This window comes from Bactrocera tryoni, chromosome 2, assembly GCF_016617805.1.
Source record: "Bactrocera tryoni isolate S06 chromosome 2, CSIRO_BtryS06_freeze2, whole genome shotgun sequence".
Classification (NCBI taxonomy): domain Eukaryota; kingdom Metazoa; phylum Arthropoda; class Insecta; order Diptera; family Tephritidae; genus Bactrocera; species Bactrocera tryoni.
Window position 1 is genome coordinate 3,336,582 of NC_052500.1, and position 19,841 is coordinate 3,356,422.

Below are 19,841 nucleotides of genomic sequence, written 5' to 3' on the forward strand. Positions count from 1 at the left end.
CTTAATAAGTCCTTATTGCTTAAGAAGAAAAGTTCAGCTTAGCAGTAATTTATATTCTATAAAAAAATATATTCCGCTCTTTAAGCGCGACTCTCTTAAATGACACGTTTCTCCCAATAACTTTGTCTTTTTCACTCAAAAGCTCGGCTTGCGAGCATATCACACCAAAAAATTGCAAAAAATTCCCACAACTCAAACCTTCACTTTGTCTTAAGCGCATAAGTCCATAAGCCCCAACAGCCAGCAAGCACATTTATGTGGAGCAACAAGTGGCCGCTGCAACCGAGACGGAACTACCAACTTTATGTGCGTGTGTGTTTGTGCGGCTTTTGAGTGGTAGTTTGGCTTATGCACTCAGACGCCACACAATTGGTACGTCAAGGCTGTTTGGTCGCTGCTTAGACGCTGTTAACTCAATGTGAGCGGCAGCCGAAGAAACGAGACGCTAGTTCGTAGCCGAAACGCGATGGACGAATTATATTTCTGCAAAGCGAATAGCAGCGACACGACAGTCGCGCTGTTAGTAAGTTCCACTTAAGACGTTCGAGCCATTTGAATACAGTCTAAGAAAAGTGCTCGTGTGAACAGCACCGAACGGCGGTGTTGACGGTGTTTTAAGACGTTACTTGGTTGGAATATATTTCACAAGTTTGTTGGCCAACGCTGAAAAAGTTAGTAAAAAACAAATGTGTATATTAATACATATATACAAAATTATGTTTTCATGTGTATTTTGAAAAAAAAATTAATGTTTTAAAAACAAAAGTGATTTTTTTATAAAAAATAAAATATGCAAATGTGGAATTAACAATAAAATATTAGAAAAGAGAAATATTTCGAAAGTCGTCGCCTTAAAATTGATTTTCTGTTGGACTCAAACGGGGATTGATTGAAAGTGCTTAAAAACTGTTTGTTTTTCATCTATTTGCTACGAAAGGTGTTGAAACATGTTTTAATAATCATGTTTCAAGTTTGAGTTTTGACTTTGAAATAAAGATTTCACATAAAAACTACTAAAACTTTAAAAATTATATTATTGTACAATCAAAAACCCATTGCCCAGCTGCGGTAGGAAAGGACTTCAAAAAAAATTTCTTTTTATAAAAAAGAAAAACAAAAAGTTTTAATTTTTTTTTAATAAAAAATAAAGCATAAACATCAAGGTTTTTAGAACAAAAAAATATAAATAACATTTTTTTTACCAAAATCGAAAAAACTTCTAATAATTTTTCATTGAACTGAGAAAAGTGAATTTGTACAGCAAAAATATTTAAGCTCCTTTTAAAATATTTTTTGGAAATATTATAAATTAGATTTCATATTTGAAAAATATATCAGCTTTTATTTCCTAAATAACTTTAAGAAAAGTATTCTTTAAAATATACAATTAGTGGAGAAAATATGACTAAAAATAACATAAATATATATGTTTATGTAGATAATATTATATTAAAAAAAGATTAAAAAAATCTAAAAATATATTTCATGCAAAATCGGTTTCGATACGAAAAAAAATAAATTAAATTTCAAAAATAAAATGAATTTTTAAATATAACTTAACTTCTCAAACATTAAATGAAAAAAATTATAACTGAAAAGTAAAAAAACTTGATTTTAGTAAAAAATATTTTTTAATGATTATGATGATTATATTTCTTAGTTCGAAAAAATAATTTAAAAAAAGTCATTTCCAAATACAACTTACCTTTTCTAAGCTTCAAATAAAAAAGATTTAAACAGGTTTTACTGAAAATTAAAAAAAAGTTTGGTTATGATAAAAAATAAAATATTTTTTAATCAAAAAATTTAAAAAAATATAAAAATATATTTCATGTTAAATCAGTCTTAGTACGAAACAAAAAAGACAAACTTTCGAAAAAAAGTAATTTTCAAACAAATAAATATAACTAAACTAAGCTTGAAATGAAACAAAAAAAAAATAGTTTCATTAAGAAATGGAAAAAATATTTTTTTTATAAAAATTACAATGAAAATAAATACCGACAATAAATACTGTCAAATTTTTCAAAAAAAATGTAAATTTAAAATATTAAATATGAAAATAAATATTTTATGTTTTCTTCAGGTTTTTTTAACCAAAAAATATTGAAATTTCTGAAATTATTTTCCTGTTAATAAAATGAAATCATGTTCTTGCTTAGAAAATAAAGGCTGATTTGAAATGAGGTGAATTAAAGTCAATTTCTTATATAATAAAAGTCGTAAAAAAGTATTTAACTTAAAGAGAGTAAATCGTGATTGCCATGAGCTCGGATAATCTATATTAACTTTTAGAAGAACATAAGTTTCCCACTCAAATCTTAGCCGAAAATGCAAATAGTTGCTGTGCCAATTGAAAAATAATAATAAATCACATTTAATTTCCCTAAACATTTCAATTACTGCATAAAACTTGTGAATTTCTGTGCGAAGTCAAGAAAACGCGCATTCAACTGCAACTTGCGCGCGAAAAGAAAGTTTTTTGCCACATGAACGTGCAGCGTGCTGCGTCACCCAACAACACAGCTGGCCTGCAGCCGCAACAAAGCAAACCTCCTGCGCCGCGCTTGCTGGCGCACAGCAAAGCAATTGCTGTTGTTGTTGGTTTGAGGCAATTTTCACGTTTGTCTGCATTTCAGTTTCATTCAGAGGCGCAACAAGCGCATCGCCAACACGAACTGTTTGCCGCATTTGGCGTTGTTTGGTGCAGTCAACTGCGCTTGATGGGCAGGAGACAGCGCAGCGAAGATATGGCGGCGAGCAGTCAGCAGCCGGACTGATTTTTCGAGTTTTCTAAACTTCTACCGCAGCCACTTGCAACGCTCAGCTGGCTGACAGGCAACTTGCTACTTGCCACTAACGCTTGGTCGCGGACTGCTTGGCGGCTGCGGTGCGTTACACTTGCCGCATGTCGTCAACGGCGCAGACTGCGAAACAACGACAACAGCGTCGCTGCAATCGGACGTGCAACGCGAGATTTCCATTTCGATTTTGCGGCCGCGCACATTCGCTGACAATTTGTGCAACACAATGTGCGCCAACTGCAGCAACAGCAGAAACACAGACGCAGCCACGCGCTGTCTGCGAGATCTTGCGTCTGATTGCGGCGCTTACGTTGTTGTTGTTGGCCGTTTTTCTTTCTTTTGTGCTCCATTTTCGCAGATATTTCATGTTTTGCTCCCATTTTCACTTGCAGCAGCTGTGTGGCAGCAACGAATTCGCAACAAAAGTGTAAATAAAATCAAAAGTTGAAATAAGAAAACAAAAACAAAAATTAAAACGCAAACGAAAATAAAAGCAAAGTGCGCCAATTGTGTGTTGTAATCCAAAGCAAAGCAATGAGAGTCAGCGCGCGTTGCGAGCAGTGAGCGTTAATATTTGTAAATAAAACGCGGCATTGCAACAACAGTGCAGCAGCAACAAAAACAAAAACGAAAAATAAATTTAATCAGAAATTGCAAAATCTGCACGCGGCTCAGCTTTGCGCCAGTGTGTGTGTGTGGAAAACCTCTGCACCGAACCAATACCAAAACAGAGCAAACTAAATTAAAACGCAACGAAAGCGAGTCAGTGCAACAGATAAAAACGCCAGCAGTGAAAAAAAACACAAAAAGTGAAATTACCGAATTCAGCGCCAAACGCTGAACGCTGAACGCCGACTTTAACTGTCCACTCAGCGCGTGTGTCAGACCGTTGCTTGCCGATCGCTCGTTAAATTTCGGCATGAACTGGAATCATACTAAATTATAAATAAAATCAACAAAACTAACAACAAAAAAGAAACAACAACAACAACCAACCGAGCAACCAAACTAGCAATTTACGGTGTCGTTTTATTGCGACATTTCGCATTGCTGTGGGGCGTTCACAGCTTACATTTGATTACTTTTTCGGCAATTATCCGCCTTTGGAACTATTCATTGAGAGAAAATTACAAATAAAATGGGTTTATCGCGTGGATTTGCGGTGCCATTATGGTACCTGGCGTGCGTTTGCTTCATCATTCAAACAGGTGAGTTGCATTAATCAATTGTTTTTTCCCATTTCTCTGGTTTTTATTGTTGTTGTGGTTAAATTGCGCGACGCGCTTGATTTAGAATGCGAATTTCATACATTTTTTGTGGGTAACAGTTAGTCTGTAGTGTGTTTGATTACAGGAAATGAAATGAAAGCCTTGCGAGACAAAAGACTTAAGACACGAACTTGATGGAAAAATTAAAGTCCCCTTAAGATATTTAAAATTCACTTTAATGAAGAAAACCAAAAAAAAAAAAAAACAGTTTGCAGGTACTTTTACCTAGTTCTAAGTGAAAGTGAAACCCAAACAAAAAAAAATTATATTCAAACTGTTTTCTCACAAGAATTTGGTTCCCCTTTCGTTTGTATTATACTTGAAGTAGTCCCTCAGTTTTTGAGATATTACTGTGAAATTTCGCACACGTGCTTTTCTCACTAAAAGGCTGACCTTTTGTCGAAATCGCCGATATCGGACAACTACAGCGTATAGCTGCCATACAAACTGAACGATCGTAATAATGTGCTTGTATGGAAAACTTTTTCATTTAACGAGGTATCGTCACGAAATTTGGTATGCAATATTATCTTAGGCAATGGTGCAATCTGCGAAGAAATCGTTCAGATCAAGTTACTATAGCATAAAGCTGCCATACAAACTGAACGATTGTAATAAGGTGCTTGTATGAAAAACTTTTTTAATAGATGAGATATCTTAATGAAATTTGGCATATATAATTGCCTGATGCAATGGTGCAATCTGTGAAGAAATAAAATAGATCAAATTACCATAACATATTGCTGCCACACAAACTGACCTATCTAAGTCAATATAAATATATTTTTGTGTATTTTTATGCTTAACTAAATGCCTGGTGAAGGGTATTATGGCTCCGATATAGACGAGCCGAGTTGTGCATTGCTTTCTAAGCTCTAACTGAATTTTGTTGTAGTATTGAGTATTCACAAACTCGCGTTCAGCAATTTGTGCTGATGAAAAAATACCAATTATTTATTCGATGGTGTTTAAAGAACTCTGATTTGTTTCCATAATGATAAAAAATATTATGCCAAACCCCAATATTGTCAATAAACTCGAGTTTCAGGACCTTAATTACAATATTAATTTATTCAATTGAAAAAGAAACCCTGCGAGCAGCTCCTTTAATGAAAAATAAAAAAATAAAAAAAGGAACTTTTTTTGAAAAAAAAAGCCAAGCAGCTTCTACACAAGTTGTTTTCCAACTGTAAAAACATTGCAAGCAGTTCGTCAAACAATCATTTCGAGTTGCTGCAGTCACATCATTAACAGCATCAGCGCCAAGCAACGCCTCCGGTTGGCATGCCGCCGACCCAATACCCTAATGAAACGGCAAGGCAAGTGAGTTTTCTCATCAAAATACCTTCATATTTTCGAACCAGACTTGCTTGTCGAATGGGCTTGTGCAGTGGGGAGTAATTTAGTCATATCGCCTCGAAATCACGAAACATTTTTTTGTTGTAATCAAATTACATGCAAATGAAACGAGCTTACACAGGCGACAGAAATGTGTGTTACTGTGTTAACATGCCTTTGTCTGTTTGTGAGTAAAATAAATAAAAAGTACTGTTATAAAGCTTGTTTGCTTATTTACAATTGCGCAATGCAAAAGAACAATCGTAGGGAGGCGGCCAAATGCAAATAAATTTGAGCAATGAAACTGTGAGCATTTGCATGTTGGCTGCGCTGTGCTGTGCTATGCTATGCTTATGCTATGCCATGCTTATGCTATGCCGTGCTTATGCTTTGCGGTGACGGTGACGGTGACGGTGACGGTGCAGAGAAGCCACAATGACAAATGACCAACAGCCACGGGCAGCTAACAACAATTGGACAGCAGTTTAACAACCAGCGAACAGCGGGGTGCGGCGAGCGGTGCGTGGCTGCAGAACGCCTCCTGCACGCCAGCAGAAATCAAGCCAGAAAGCAAAAGTGTGTTAATGTCATTGGAGGTTACCGTTGCTGTTATTGTTGTGCGTGTTTTGTTGTGCGCTTTGTTGTTCTGTTGTTGCTTCTTCAACGACAGAATGAGCGGTCAAGTGATACTGGTTTTTAAACGCATTTAAGTTGTTTTGTTTTGTTGTTGCTGTTGCGTTTTTTTCGCTACTCAACTGTTGTAGGCAAACAATCAGACAACCAAAAACAGCTGTACGTACAAATTGCTGAAAGCGAATGATGGCAAAATAGAAATAAATCAAATAGCAGTGAAGAAGCGCTGCGGTTGCTTAGAGCTAGCGCCTAGCTTTGGTTGCCACAATCAAAATCGGCAGGTAAATTTCGGCAAAAATAATGAAACGTCGATTTGGTTGCTTTGCTGACACCGTCTCAAATGCCTATTGCGAATAAAATAGCTGAAACAACAACAATAAAGGTAAGATAATGAAACAATTGCTTTAAGCACGCGACTCAAAGCGAAGCTCGAAGACGCTGCGTTTGATTGTTTTTGGTTTCATTGAAACAATACTTTGGCGATTGCGTGATTTGTATGTGTGTATTGTTGTTGGTGTTTTTTTCTTAATCCATAGGCCGTTTGTAATCCTCAGTTGGGCTTAGCAGCGTTTTGTGTTTATTTTTAAAACATTATATCATTGACTCGTTACCAAGTCGAGATTGTTGTGCTTGAGAAATGCTTCTCAGAAAAATAGTTAATTGAATTTACAGACATTTGCATGTAAGCTACTAATAGCGAACGATTTTTTTATATTTTTGTATAGTGTTTTCCTTATATTCAAGTATTTTTCAAGATTTTCTAATTATTAATGAACTCTAGTTAATTTAATCTAAACTATACAAAATACTTGTAGTAATTTGTATAGAGATGATTCTATATATGTATGTATATATATATTTTTTTTAAGTAATTAGATATAACTTGAAGTTTTCACATCTTCTTATATGCCAACTCACTTCCATCTTTGTTGTGGCTTTACTCATCAATATCTTATATTTTTAGAAATGAAAAAGTTGTCACAGGTCCAAGCAGATAGTTAATTGGGCAAGTACTGAGTAAATTTCCATTAAATCATTTATCATTACTAATTTTCGAATTAATCATTAATTGACAAAAAATGTACGGAAAAGTCTCCTGCAATTTACTATACACTGGAGAGGATTTATTAAGTTTGCCACGAAGTGCTTAACACCCCAATATATAAATGGTCAGCATGAAGCGCTGAGTTGATATATCCATCTCCTTCTGTCCGCCTGTCTGTCTGTATATGTATGTATATGTGTAGTTGTCCCCAAATTTGTGAAATATAGATCTGAAACTTCACACACGTTCTTTTCTCCCCAAAAAGCTGCTCAATTGTCGAAACACCCTGAACTAACGGAATAAAGTGCTTATATGGACAGGATTTTCAATTGATGAGAAATCTTCACGAAATTCAGCATGAATTTCATATTATTATACCATAATTTATCCTTAATAATTTCCGTATTAGTGCTCACTTGACAAAAAATCTATGTAAAAGTTTCCTGTATATTATTTTTAATTACTCGTAATAACATATTCAATTTTTTTTTTACTGAGAAAATCAAAGGCCAAAGGGCAATAAGCAAAATTAAGGTTGTGACCAATCTGAAGTGAATTTATAGAAACTTTTCATTATTATGTGTTTCAATCGTTCCTAACTTCAAAATATTTCATTTTTTGTTTGAAGGGTTCAAGCCATGTGTCGGACATTTAAGCATTGTTTTATTTTATACGATATTTGTTTTTTTTCTACGATTACTATTTAGATAGAACTTTAAGTTTATTGTCATTTATTAACATACATTTTGACAGAAAAAATATACATTTTAAACTAAAAATATTGTGTAGCAACTGAGTTATAGCGTTCAGAACATCCCCACCTCGAAAGAATGGTCTCTCACTTCCTTCACTATTTCGGATGATTGGCTTACCTGAAATGGACCGAATGAATGTACTAAAAATTGGACTGCTGAAAAAAAGTTACGAACGAACGAGTTTCTGAACAAATGATAACCTTATGTGCTGAATTTAAAGTCATTCGATCAAGCAGTTTTAGAGATGCGATTGAGGAAAGTTAGAGAAACGTGGTATTGAGAAAAAGGCGGTTAAAATTTCAAGTCAGCTTAAGAGGGAAGCCTGCTTTATACGCTTCAATTTTTTTTTTAATTGGTTAAATCTCTTTAAAAATTATCTAAGAATATGTCCCAAAAGTTATATATGAGAATTCGAAATGTTGTGGAACCTAGTAGGGAAATGGTGGCCGAGCGTTTAGGAGATATATGAGCACTTGGGCAAAAAGCAAAAACTTTAACTCGCGATACATTCATGACGAATACAAAATGATTTTTTTTATGTTTATATATTGGATGTATAATAGTTAAATAAATTGTTGAAATGACACGTAAAAAAAGAAGTCCTGTTCGATGCCAATGAATGCGGCCGCAATTTTGATTTTTGAAATTTGACAAAACGGCGGCTGTTTATTTCAAAGAAATAAGAAAAGCTTTCACAGCGCGATAGAGAATGGCGTTAAAAATATTTTCTCTAAATTAGAACTAGAACTTCGAAATTTTTCCATTGAGAGTGGAAACCGTTTTGAAAGACACCATTCTGAGAAAAGCGCGTTTAAAGATTGGAGTCGCTCCGTTTCCCACTCTGTTATCTTTCTACAAGAAACACTGTAATAATTTGAATTTCGATTTAAAATTTGAGAGAATGTTCATTAATGTGTCCACTATCCGATAATGCAGCAAAAAACGATCTTTCGAAAATTTCACACTGAGACGATCTGCCAAACAGATCCTTCTTCTAGCTGCCGTATCTTTAAAATGACTTCGAACTTTAAAAATCACTTTATTTTTTATAAATGTTATTCTATACATTTTAAGAAAGCAACTCATGAAGAAACATCGATTATAGGAGCCTATCACTTGGGATGACCCTTCGAAAAGTAATTTTGTTGTATTAAATATCCACAGAAAACTCGAAAACTTTTTATTGATTAATTCGTTCTCACGAGAGTCGGGTCTAAGTAACCGGAACGGAGCCGGATTTTTATCCAACCAAGGGCTAGGCAGTCATCCAACATTATTTAAATTATTCTATAAATGATTTGAAATTGAGTTCCTTAAATCTATGGCCAAATTACTATTTGTTTTTCACACTCTAACGACTGCTCCGCCACTTGCCATAAGTATAAGTATGCACAGACATGCATGTACATAAGTAAGTTGGAGTGCAACCTGCCGATAAGGGCACTTGAATATTTGCATAAAATAATATTAATAAAATTTTCTCACCAACTCGAGAGGCAAGTTATATACATACGTATTGCGGTATATTTTAATTAAAAATCAGTGTATATAACATTGTACATCTGAGTGAAGTAATGCCATCAACACATAATCACAAGCTTTATGCGCCGTATTTTCCTTGCCTGCAACAAAAGCGTGTTGATTTTTACTGCCCATATGTTCGAGTGCGCATGAGAGCGTTGTGATTATTTGCTTTTAGCGCCTCTTCGCTGCACACTTTACAGTTAATTTATGCACAAGCCCGTGGTGTTGCTTGAACTATATTTTCAAACATTGACTTCCCACTATTGTTGTTTGCTGCCGCTGCCGCTGCCGCTGCTGCTTTACTTGGCAGCGTATCACTTACACTTACACTTGCTCTGCGTTGCTATTGTTGTTGTTGCTGTTGTGTGAAGTGAAAACATTTTGAAAATCGTCTGAAACAATTTCGAGTGATTACAGCGCTTGTTGCAATCTCAAGTGCCGCTAAAGCCGCGAATTCATCAGTTTAGTGTGTTTTCATGTATTCAATCTTTATTTGCTATTGTTGCGGTGTTGTTGTTGCCTTGCGGTTATGCTGTTTGTTGCGGCGGCGCAAAGTGTTTGAAGTCATTGCACTTCTCAGCGCGTTTGCTAATTAATCAACAGAAATTGAGGCGCACACAAAGGCGAAATGCAAGGCAATACACTCGGAGAATACAATCCAATAAACAATACAAATGCATGTACACCGTTATGTGTATGTGTGCGTGTGCCTGTGGCAAGGGTATACAAATTGCGGTGAATCGAATGCGATTTTGAAATCCGTGTGCGCTGTGGCTGCTTTGAAAATGGAAAATATCAAACGGTGCACAGATGCACCACCGGCATTTGTTGTTATTGTGGTGGCAAGGCACCCAGCGTTGCCGCAGTTGCATGGCCGAACGTGCGTTGTACAATATATTGGCATTTGCTTTGCACCGCCGATGGTGGCAGCGCTGCCACGAGTGCGTTCATCTCGTTGAACGACACAAACAAGCAACACACACCAACACACAAGCGATTTTATGCGTGTTTCGACTGCGTCTATGCTTTTTAAGCGCGGATTTGCTTTTTGTATACAATTTTTTGTTGCCAATATTGTTTCACTCAAAAGTAGATTTTATTCAGCGCTAATTCTTCAGTTTAGTAGAGCTGTCGTTTTGTTTGCTGCTTTCGATTGAACAATTGATAAATCAGCTCATCTCATTGCCATTGCCACTGCGGTTGTTACATATATAACAAAAGCAGCACTTTAATGCTCAAATAATAGCCGCAAATCCAGCAAAATGTTCAAAACGCATTAATTTCGATTATCGTTTGGCCGCCAATTGCAAGTGTCAATAGCGAAAGCAAAGTGTTTTTCATGGCCAACGAAAAGTAAAAGTGCTAAGACATCTTTGCTACCACAATTTGTTAGCGGTGTCGCTTGCGGTGTCGTTTCCGGCTATTAGCCAAGTGAAAAAGAAATTAATGTAACGTGTTGGCTACTCTTCTGCCGCTGGCGTTGCGCTACTGAAACGCTAAGCTATGCCTACGCAACGGTATTGAGTTCATTAATAATCATTTGTGTCGCGTTTTTCTTGCACTGCGAAACCAAAAACCAAAGACTTAGGCAACGAACTTGCAGTACAGTAACCGGTTGAACCGTAACCGTTGAAGCAGCGCGTTTATTGAATATCTAAAACTATATTTGGTGACGGCCGTTGAAGGATTGTGAGTCTCTGAGGTTGTTTCATATAAAATCATTTGACTAAATAACGGTATGAGCGCATGCCATTGCAGTGTTTGTGTAAGTGTTACCAAACATTTCTAAATTAATGTTGACTTCGAGACAAAATAGGCGCTTAGGTTGGGTTATTCATAGAGTTAAATGCTGAAATTTAACTTCTCAGACACAAGCTTTCTTTAAAAAACGCCAAAATTATATTAATTTTTTATATACTATTTGTGTATTATAAAGCTAAAACGCGTTTATTCTCTAACAAGAATAATGTACAAAAGGCCTGAATAAAATTACTCAATCCATATTTAAGAATTAAATTCGAAAAAAAAGTTTTTTTTTGTTATCTTGAAATCCTAACGCCTCCCTTAAAAATTGCTTTTTAATGAAAAATCGCGCAGAATTATTTACAGACGGAATTTAAGTGCCGAAAGCACACAAAAGACGCACAAATGAGCGAGCGCACTTGTGCAAATGTTCCAGCTGCTTGCTAAATTCTGTTCGATATTATAAACAAAGCCAACCAAAAATCATTGCAAAACCCAAAATAAAGCAAAACATTTGTTGAGCAACAAAAAGCGGTAATATTTTAATTTTTGAAACCTGTTTACGCTTGATGTTTATTTATGCAGCTTTTTGTTGCTTATTTTTGATTTTTATTTACAAAAATCTTCGTTTTTGCTTTATATTTTGTTTTAAGTTTTTTTTATTTTGTTGTCATGTTATGTATATTTATAAAAATCGTCGCCTTTAGCGTGCACCGGCACAATAATGAATTCACCAAACACAGCCAAAGCAACGATGAAGCGCATAATAAAATAAACTGACAAAAATAAACTTATAAATGAGAAAAAAAAAACAAAAAGAAGAAATAAAAATAAAAAAATGAAAAAAAAAATAAAAATAGGAAACTGAAAAAAAATAAAAAATTAAATTAAAATCACCTACTAAATAGTGTTGTTATTTTCTTTTTGGGGGCTGTGCGTTGACTTTTTCTTATTTGGTTTGACATTGCATTGCGCACTGGTGAGCTAAATGCTAAAGTTCTGAAAAAGCTTAGGCTGCTTTGTGCCTACTGACTCTCCTTTCGAGCAAATAATGCCGTTTTAGTATATAAAGTGTTGGATTTTGAACAACAATTAATTGAATATTGCAATTTTACACTTTGAAATTGGAAATAATTTTCTTAAAGGTAAAATGAATCCAATACAAATCTCAAAACTATTTTTTATTTTTACTTTAAAATGTTTTAGGCTAGTCTAAGTTGCTTCTAATTAAGCTATTATTTTTTTTTAAATATGATAAGCAATCAATTTCATGCCTAAGTGGCTATATTGATTCTCTAATGCAAATGCTGTTTGAAGGGAGCAATTTATAACGTTTAAGTTTTAGTAATTTCATTTTCAGTTAACATGTGAAGGCTATACCCTGCCACGCAGTTTGTAACACTTAAAAGGAAACATCAGAGATCATATAAAGTATATATATAAATGATCAATATGGTGAGCGGGGTCGATTTAGCCATATTCATCTGTCCTTCCGATCATCTGCCTGGTGTATATATGCGAACTAGTTCCTCAGTTTTTGAGATTTTGATCTGAAATTTTGTACACCTTCTTTTCTCACCAAGTAGCTGCTCATTTGTCGGAATGGCCGATATTGAACCACTACTGCACATAGCCACCATAGAAACCGAACGATTGGTATCAAGTGGTTGTATAGAAAACTTTTTCATTTGTGAAAATATTTTCAAGAAATTTGTGTTGTGATATTGCCCAAGACAATGGTTCAATCAGAAAAGAAATTGTTGAGATTGGATGACTATAGCATATAGCTGTCATACAAACTGAACGTTCTGAACCAAGTGCTCGTATGGAAAACTTTTTCATTTGACAAAATATCGTAACAAAATTTTACATAGATAATTACTCAATGCATAGCTATAATATCCAAAGAAATTATTCGAATCGAACTACTATAGCATATAGCTGCCATATAAATTGGCTCATCAAAATCAAGATAAAATTCTTTTTGTACCCTTCTATATTATAAGAAAGACACTAAAGAAAGGTATTATAGCTTCGAAGTTAACGGTTTTTTCTTTTTTTTTTTAGAAATTTGAAGTAAAATTGATTTTTTACTGAATTTTAAGTTAAGGCATTCTTTATGAATAATAATTTTCATTCCACACATAGCATAACATATTCAAATAAATACCAAAACAAAGCTATTTCTGCACATCAACACAATTTCTCACTCAGCCACTAAATAGTTGAAACAACACACTCTACACTACGCTAGTAGTTTTACGCAGTGTCATCTGTCAGCTGTCATATGTCACGAGTTCACACCATAAAAAATATACTTTCCATTTCGCTTGCACTTGCCACACAATGCGTGCTTGGTTTGATAACATTAATATCATTTCACCAGCGATGTGACAAAATTTGAAAAATTTTATGTTTTTATATGCCGTTTGTATGTTTATTTTTTTATTTGTATGTATACGAATATACATATATTGTTGTGTGTGTAAGCAGTGTGCTTTTGCTTTCTTGCATATGTGACTAATTAACTAATTTCTGTTTTGAGTGCAAATGAAATTCATTAGTAAGGCGATATGAACACGTAAATATTTCGAAGTTTTATTGAAGTTGTAAGGAAGACAGCCGTAAATTAAATCGTGTTTGAGTGCGTGATGGAAAGCATAGTTAAAAGTTAGTGTGGCATGTGCTTTTGGTTTTGTAATCTGATTACTGGCATAAAGCTAAAAATATGTGTGTTAATTGAATTGGACAGCGTGCGTATTTCATTCGACATATTGAGACCTTAACTCCAATTATTTTTTGCTCGTTTAACCACACTTGTATAATTATGATTTTTTATATCATGAGTATATAACCAATTCTGCCTGCAGTTCTAAATGATTCGTAGCAGTGCTTAATTCTTATAACAATTTTGAAATAGTTGATATTCCTTCTAGTTGAGCCTATGGCCTTTTCGTTGTCAATACTTCTTCTTTTTACTACTCCTAAATGAAGCCAAGAATGTGAAGACAAGTTCCTATTTGAATTTATGCAAACAAAAGACTTAAGATGCAAACTTACAAGTTGAAATGTAGGCGTTATAATTTTTTTAACACATAAATTCAACACAAACCATCGTATTTTTAGTTTAAGAAATTTCGAAAAGATTTAATTTTTCATACGACCTTCTCAAATTTGCTAAATTTTTTGCTTTCTTTTCTTAGTTCCTAAAAATAGTATATGTATATACATATACTTAAATATTTGAAAACTATTCTTTATAGTTTATACCGTCATTTAAAATGCAAAATAACGTATCATAAAAAAAATTGAAAATAGTTTTTAGGTATAATAACCGATATGTAACCATTTTCTAACTGATTTTGTTTCAATATGAGTGTTTGATAACCGATATATAACCATTTTATAACAAAAACTGAAATTTTGTCTCTTTTTATGGGTTTCTATTATATCGTTTTTCCTTGGCCTGTAAACTTATTACAAGTGATGTGAGGAGGTGACGATATACTTATAATATTCTTTCATAGAACTTTTCCTGGCCTTGAATATTTTGATTATATATTGAATATTTTTTATAATTTTTAAAATACAATTTTGCTGAATAAATGCTTTTTTATCAATTTACCAAACAAAAGTACAGCAAACAATTGCGCATAACTGCTTTTTAACAAATCACTCTTTAGTATTTCACTTGACCAACACTTCAAGCAAAACGCTTTCTTTTTCGAGCGTGTTAAGCTTTCCAGCCCAACACCTGCGCGCACACTCTCTCCGCAACGCCGTTACTAACAGCACAATCGTCGGCGATTACCATTGTCATGGCCGTTATACGCAAACGGTGACTTTTGTGTCTCGCTGGTGGTGCCTCATTTTATTGACATCATCAAAATGCAAAACATATGATTCGGTGTGTCCAAGCCGAAAGTTCAGACACCACAGCACACCACACTGCGACCAGCAGTCAACACAAGCTACCGGCCACAGGCGGCTGAAGTCACTGCTCGCTGACAGCACACACAGGTCATTGTTGTTGCTGTTTTTCCATTCATTAAGCTGTGCGTTCACCGCTGACTGTTGGGGCACATGCATTGCTATGCGTTGTTGCTGCATGTTGTTATAGTTGTTTATGTGCTGTAGCGCGTAAGTCTATGTGCTGTTGCTTGGTGAAAAATATGGAAAAAAATCACCAACCAGCAAGCGTAGCCTGGTCTAATGGGCGGCGCTGGGCATTACCTGTCAGCGGTCAGCAATAATTTAGCTCAAACACTGCGCTTGTTTCACTTAAGCGCTGCCCGTTTGCTAGTTTCTGGAAGGGAAACGCATGGCAGACAGTTACGCGTGTTAGTTTGCGCATATGTAACGGTAATTTCTTCATTTGCGGCAGCTGGCGAGTGCGGCCAGCTATTTTGTTAACAAGGTGTTAATGCTGGTGTAAGTGAGCGCCAAGTGGTGGGGCCTGACGGACCATTTGTTTTCATTAAATAACGAGCGTTAGCGTGGGTTTAGCAGTTAGAGTTTTCAGGTGTTTCATTTAGAAATGTGTGTTCAGGGAGTGTGTGTCGACAGAAGACTTAAGACACAAACTTGCCAGCGAAAATGCAGCGATAAAATTTCTTTACGCATAAATATTTCTGTTTTCATTAATTTGAGGCATAAGTGGTGTGCTTTCCCGACCTTCCCACAGCGCCGGCCAGCGTTGACGCGTAAACGAAAGACTTACGACACGAACGCACTTTTCTTGAAGATCCGTTGGGAGCGCAGTGCAGCAAAATGCAGCGAAAAGTTTGCTCAAAAAACATTAAACGCATTAAAAATGAAAGTTTAACATAAAATTTCAACAAAGAATTGCGCAATTAAAACGCAAGCGAGTTGTGTAAGACAAATAATTGTGGAAAACGCAAGCGCGCCGTCTGCACAAACGCTTACCACTTTTACTTTCCGCTGCAAGCCTTTTCTGGCCACAATGAATATTACAAAATTCTACCACAATGCAAATAATGTAGCGCGCATGCGCTCTGCACCCCTCGGCGCCTGCCAGTCGCGAAGAAAGTTTAGCCGCGCGCAGTCCATTTTGCATAGCCGCATGGCGCTCACATGCACACATGCGCTCTTAATCAATTACTTATAATTTGCTATTACGCGCACGTTTAAACATTTTAATACCTTCGCTGTCTGCGCCCGCGCGGCAGGGAAAAGCAAATAAGCACAACACAAAATCGCGCCACATTGTTCCACTTTCATTTTTTTTTAAACGCCGACAGCCGACAGCTTCGGTGCTGGCTGGCAGCCAAAGCCGCGCAGTGCCGTGCTATTATTCAAATGTGTGCTAGTATGTGTGCGCGTGTCTGTGGCAGTGTGTAATAGCCCACTTCTATATAGTTAAGCTGCAATTGCTTTATTTGTTTGCATTGAGGTTTTGAAATCGACTATTTTTTTCCTTTTGCTTTCATTGATTGGTAATTAATTATCCACATACATGCAGTTGCCTATTGATATCGGTTGCGCAAATCAATGGGAGCAGGAAGCTCATGGTGTGCCTTGAAAGCGGTCGAGGCATTGTCTGGCCAGCTGCTTTGGTTTACTTTTCTTGGTTACACCCATCGTAGTTTCAGGCATCTTTGAAGCTTTAGCTTGGAGATATATTGTATTAACAAAGTGCTCAGCGTCTTTAAGTTTAGGCTAGATGCGTGAAAGATTTATGTACTTGCACGAGTTATTCTACAGTCTGCCAGATATTAGTAGATGTGACGAGAACACCCTGTGAACTTAAAATTTGTACTGTTTGCTTCCGTTTTACTCGAATAGATTCTAAAAAGTTCCATATGACGGGTACTGAACACCCTCCATTGATTGGTTTTATTTATCGGGGATTTTCATATAATTGATTTGTTAAAGGAAGGAGTGAATGCAGTTTTGACTTCCTTCCACCTATGGTTCCAAGGCATCTACAAGTTCCCACTTTTATACCAGTCAAGTCAACTGAAGCTCTGCTGTTCATTCTCAACCTATTCGTTGACTTTTGTAGACAACAACAACTTAAGTTTCTGAATTTTTTTGCACAAGTTTTTTATTTCAAACTTCATCTTAGAGTTTCGTGCCAATTTGTACTGTTTAAGCACGCTTGGTCAAACAGATAATTTGCACTTAATATATAGGCATAAAGTGCGGTTTTCGAATCATCAAAATGGCCTTGATATAGTGCTGCACAGTTTTCAATAAATTCGAGAGTATTTTGTTACAAAATAATTATTTTTTTAGTTACTTAAGTTTATAAACATTCCGTAATTAAAACCAGATCTAAGAAAAAAAATTGTTTGTGAGGACTTGACTAATTTATCTCCTGAAATTAAAAATTTATTTAAAAAATTCACTATCCTCTTATTATATGTTAGCAGCTTTTATTACAGATCTAGGGTGAGCTAGATATTAATTAAAACCCAAAGATAGAAAAAAGCCGTGCAACCGATATTAGAATTCCTTTCGCAGACGCATTTCTTATTACATAAAAGCGCATAAAAACATCTTTACCTTGATTTTGAGCGGTCACTTTGTATGGCAGCTATATGCTATAGTTATCCAATATGTGTAATTTTTTCAGATATTGTAGTTATACTTTGTGTAATAATCCATGCCAAATTTCGTGTAGATACCTTGTCAAATACTAAAGTTTTCCGTACGAAAAACTGAGTTGGATCGGTTAGCTTGTATGGAAGATATAGCATATAGTGATTCAATCAAAACAATTTCTTCGGATATAATAGCGATGCTTTGTGTAGTAGTCTCTGTTGAATGTCGTGAAGATATCTCGTCAAATAAAAAATTTTTCCATACAATAACTTAATTTCGATAGTTCAGTTTATATGGCAGCTATATGCTAAAGTGGTCCGAAATCGGCGTTTCCGACAAATGAGTAGCATCTTAAAATCTGGAAAAGAACGTTTAAAAATTTTCAGAACAATATCTCAAACACTGAGGGATTAGTTAGTGTATAAACAGGCAGACATGATTAAATGAACTCAGCTGGTCAAGGGGATCAGTTATAAATATGCAATAAAGGACCTTCGACGTTTTCTTTTGAGTATTAAAACCATAGCAGCAAAGTTAATATTCCCTATTCAGGGTGTAAATACAAATATATTGACAACAGCACCACCTGTCGGTCGATTTATTTCTCTAATTGTCAATTTTCCAACAAAATTTTATTATGGTTAATGTGATAATAGAAAAAAAGCTTTTCATTAACACGAACTTTAAAAAATAACTTACTACTGCGCCGTCTGTCGGGTCTCCATCCCGTTCCTGCCTTTAAATGGTTGTAAAACAACTAAAACCCGCATATTTTTCATTGCATCCGCCCTTGAAAAATTATAATTTTACAACAACTTTACATGTATACAAGCACACATTACGCTTAAAAAGAAAAACACACACACACATTACGCTTTAATTGACGTCACACAACACCTTGTTGCATGCACTTCCTGAGTGCAACACCTTACAATGTTCCACTTTTAATTAGTCTATTCATTGCTCGCGTTTTTCATTATGAAACTCCTGATCGGCATTGCATTATGCTTTGCCTGCATTGTTGTTTTTGTAATATAATGCACAATCACATGTAACTGTGTGTGTATTCCTCCGGTTCATTTGCATTGTGGCCGGGCACTTTCGGTTTCATTGGCGTGAAAGTTGCTCTAATCAAGCGGCGCATAATTTACGAAGGCGTGTTGTTGTTGCTTTCTTTGTGCTTATTCTACAAGCAGCAGACTGGCTGTGAAGGAAAACTGCCTTTGCATAGAATAGCGCGGAAAAAAGCAGACAAAGCGGTTATTAAGTTTATGTGTGTGCGTGAGTGTGACTTGTTAGTAAGAGTTAGGTACTACACCTGTGCGTTTGTGTGTGTGTTATGCAAATTGCTTGCGACTGCAGACAATAATTACTATGGGCGTATATGCATCCATAATGTCAATGATAAATATTAATGTGCGAAATATAATCTTATGCATTTCAAAGCAAAAAACAAGGTAAATAGTTCAAGCTTCCTGCCACTCAGCCGCTCATTAGGGTGCATACTTTAAGATAAGCAGCCTTTTCCTCTCCAGCATTTTTGCATATTCAACTAGCCACCGCCGTGCAACATGCGTATCGCTAGCGTCAGTCGTCCACCGATACCTCTCCTACAGTCGACATGCCTTTGCGAGACTCGATCATCAATCACGCAAAATCGGCTGCGCGTGCACCAACGTTTGTGGCGCTGGCGCTGATTGAAGTGGCGAAACGAAAGACAATTAACAAGAAAGATTTATGAGAATTTCGCCCTGCGCCGCTGGTGATAATTTTTGAGCTATTTATGTCATAACAGTACAGCCAAGCCTCCGTTGGAGACTGCAAACACTTTCTAAAGCAAGATAAGTCCTAAGGAGGCAACATATCAGTGAAATAATTTTGAAATGCGTGAGAGGTGCCACTAAAAATATCTGCCTCTCCTGATATGACGGAAAGGGTGGCCAATTTCTTGGAATATTTTTGAAATCATAGTGGCTTGAAGTAAATTTAAGCTGTGTTAGTAAAAGCGTCACGTTAATTGATTTTTCTTATCAAACATTTTTGAGTTTCGAATAATTGTTTGAGCGAAGTTGAAGAATGAATGGAAAGTCAGTCGCCATAAAACAAAGTTAATTTCGCTGCGAATTAATTTTAAAATTATCTAAATTGGCATTTGGCACTTCAG

At 35.7% G+C, this 19,841-nt stretch overlaps 1 protein-coding gene across 1 annotated transcript in view; it reads left to right on the plus strand.

Annotated features, from left to right (window-relative positions):
• The first annotated feature begins 578 nt into the window (after positions 1 to 578).
• The window catches only part of LOC120768353 (uncharacterized threonine-rich GPI-anchored glycoprotein PJ4664.02), a 158,560-nt gene continuing 139,297 nt past the window's right edge, over positions 579 to 19,841 (plus strand). The window contains exons 1-2 of the mRNA XM_040095008.1: positions 579 to 671; positions 3,197 to 4,012. Of these exons, the coding sequence (XP_039950942.1) occupies positions 3,943 to 4,012 (70 nt within the window). The 5' untranslated portion in view covers positions 579 to 671; positions 3,197 to 3,942. The remainder of the gene's footprint in view (positions 672 to 3,196; positions 4,013 to 19,841) is intronic.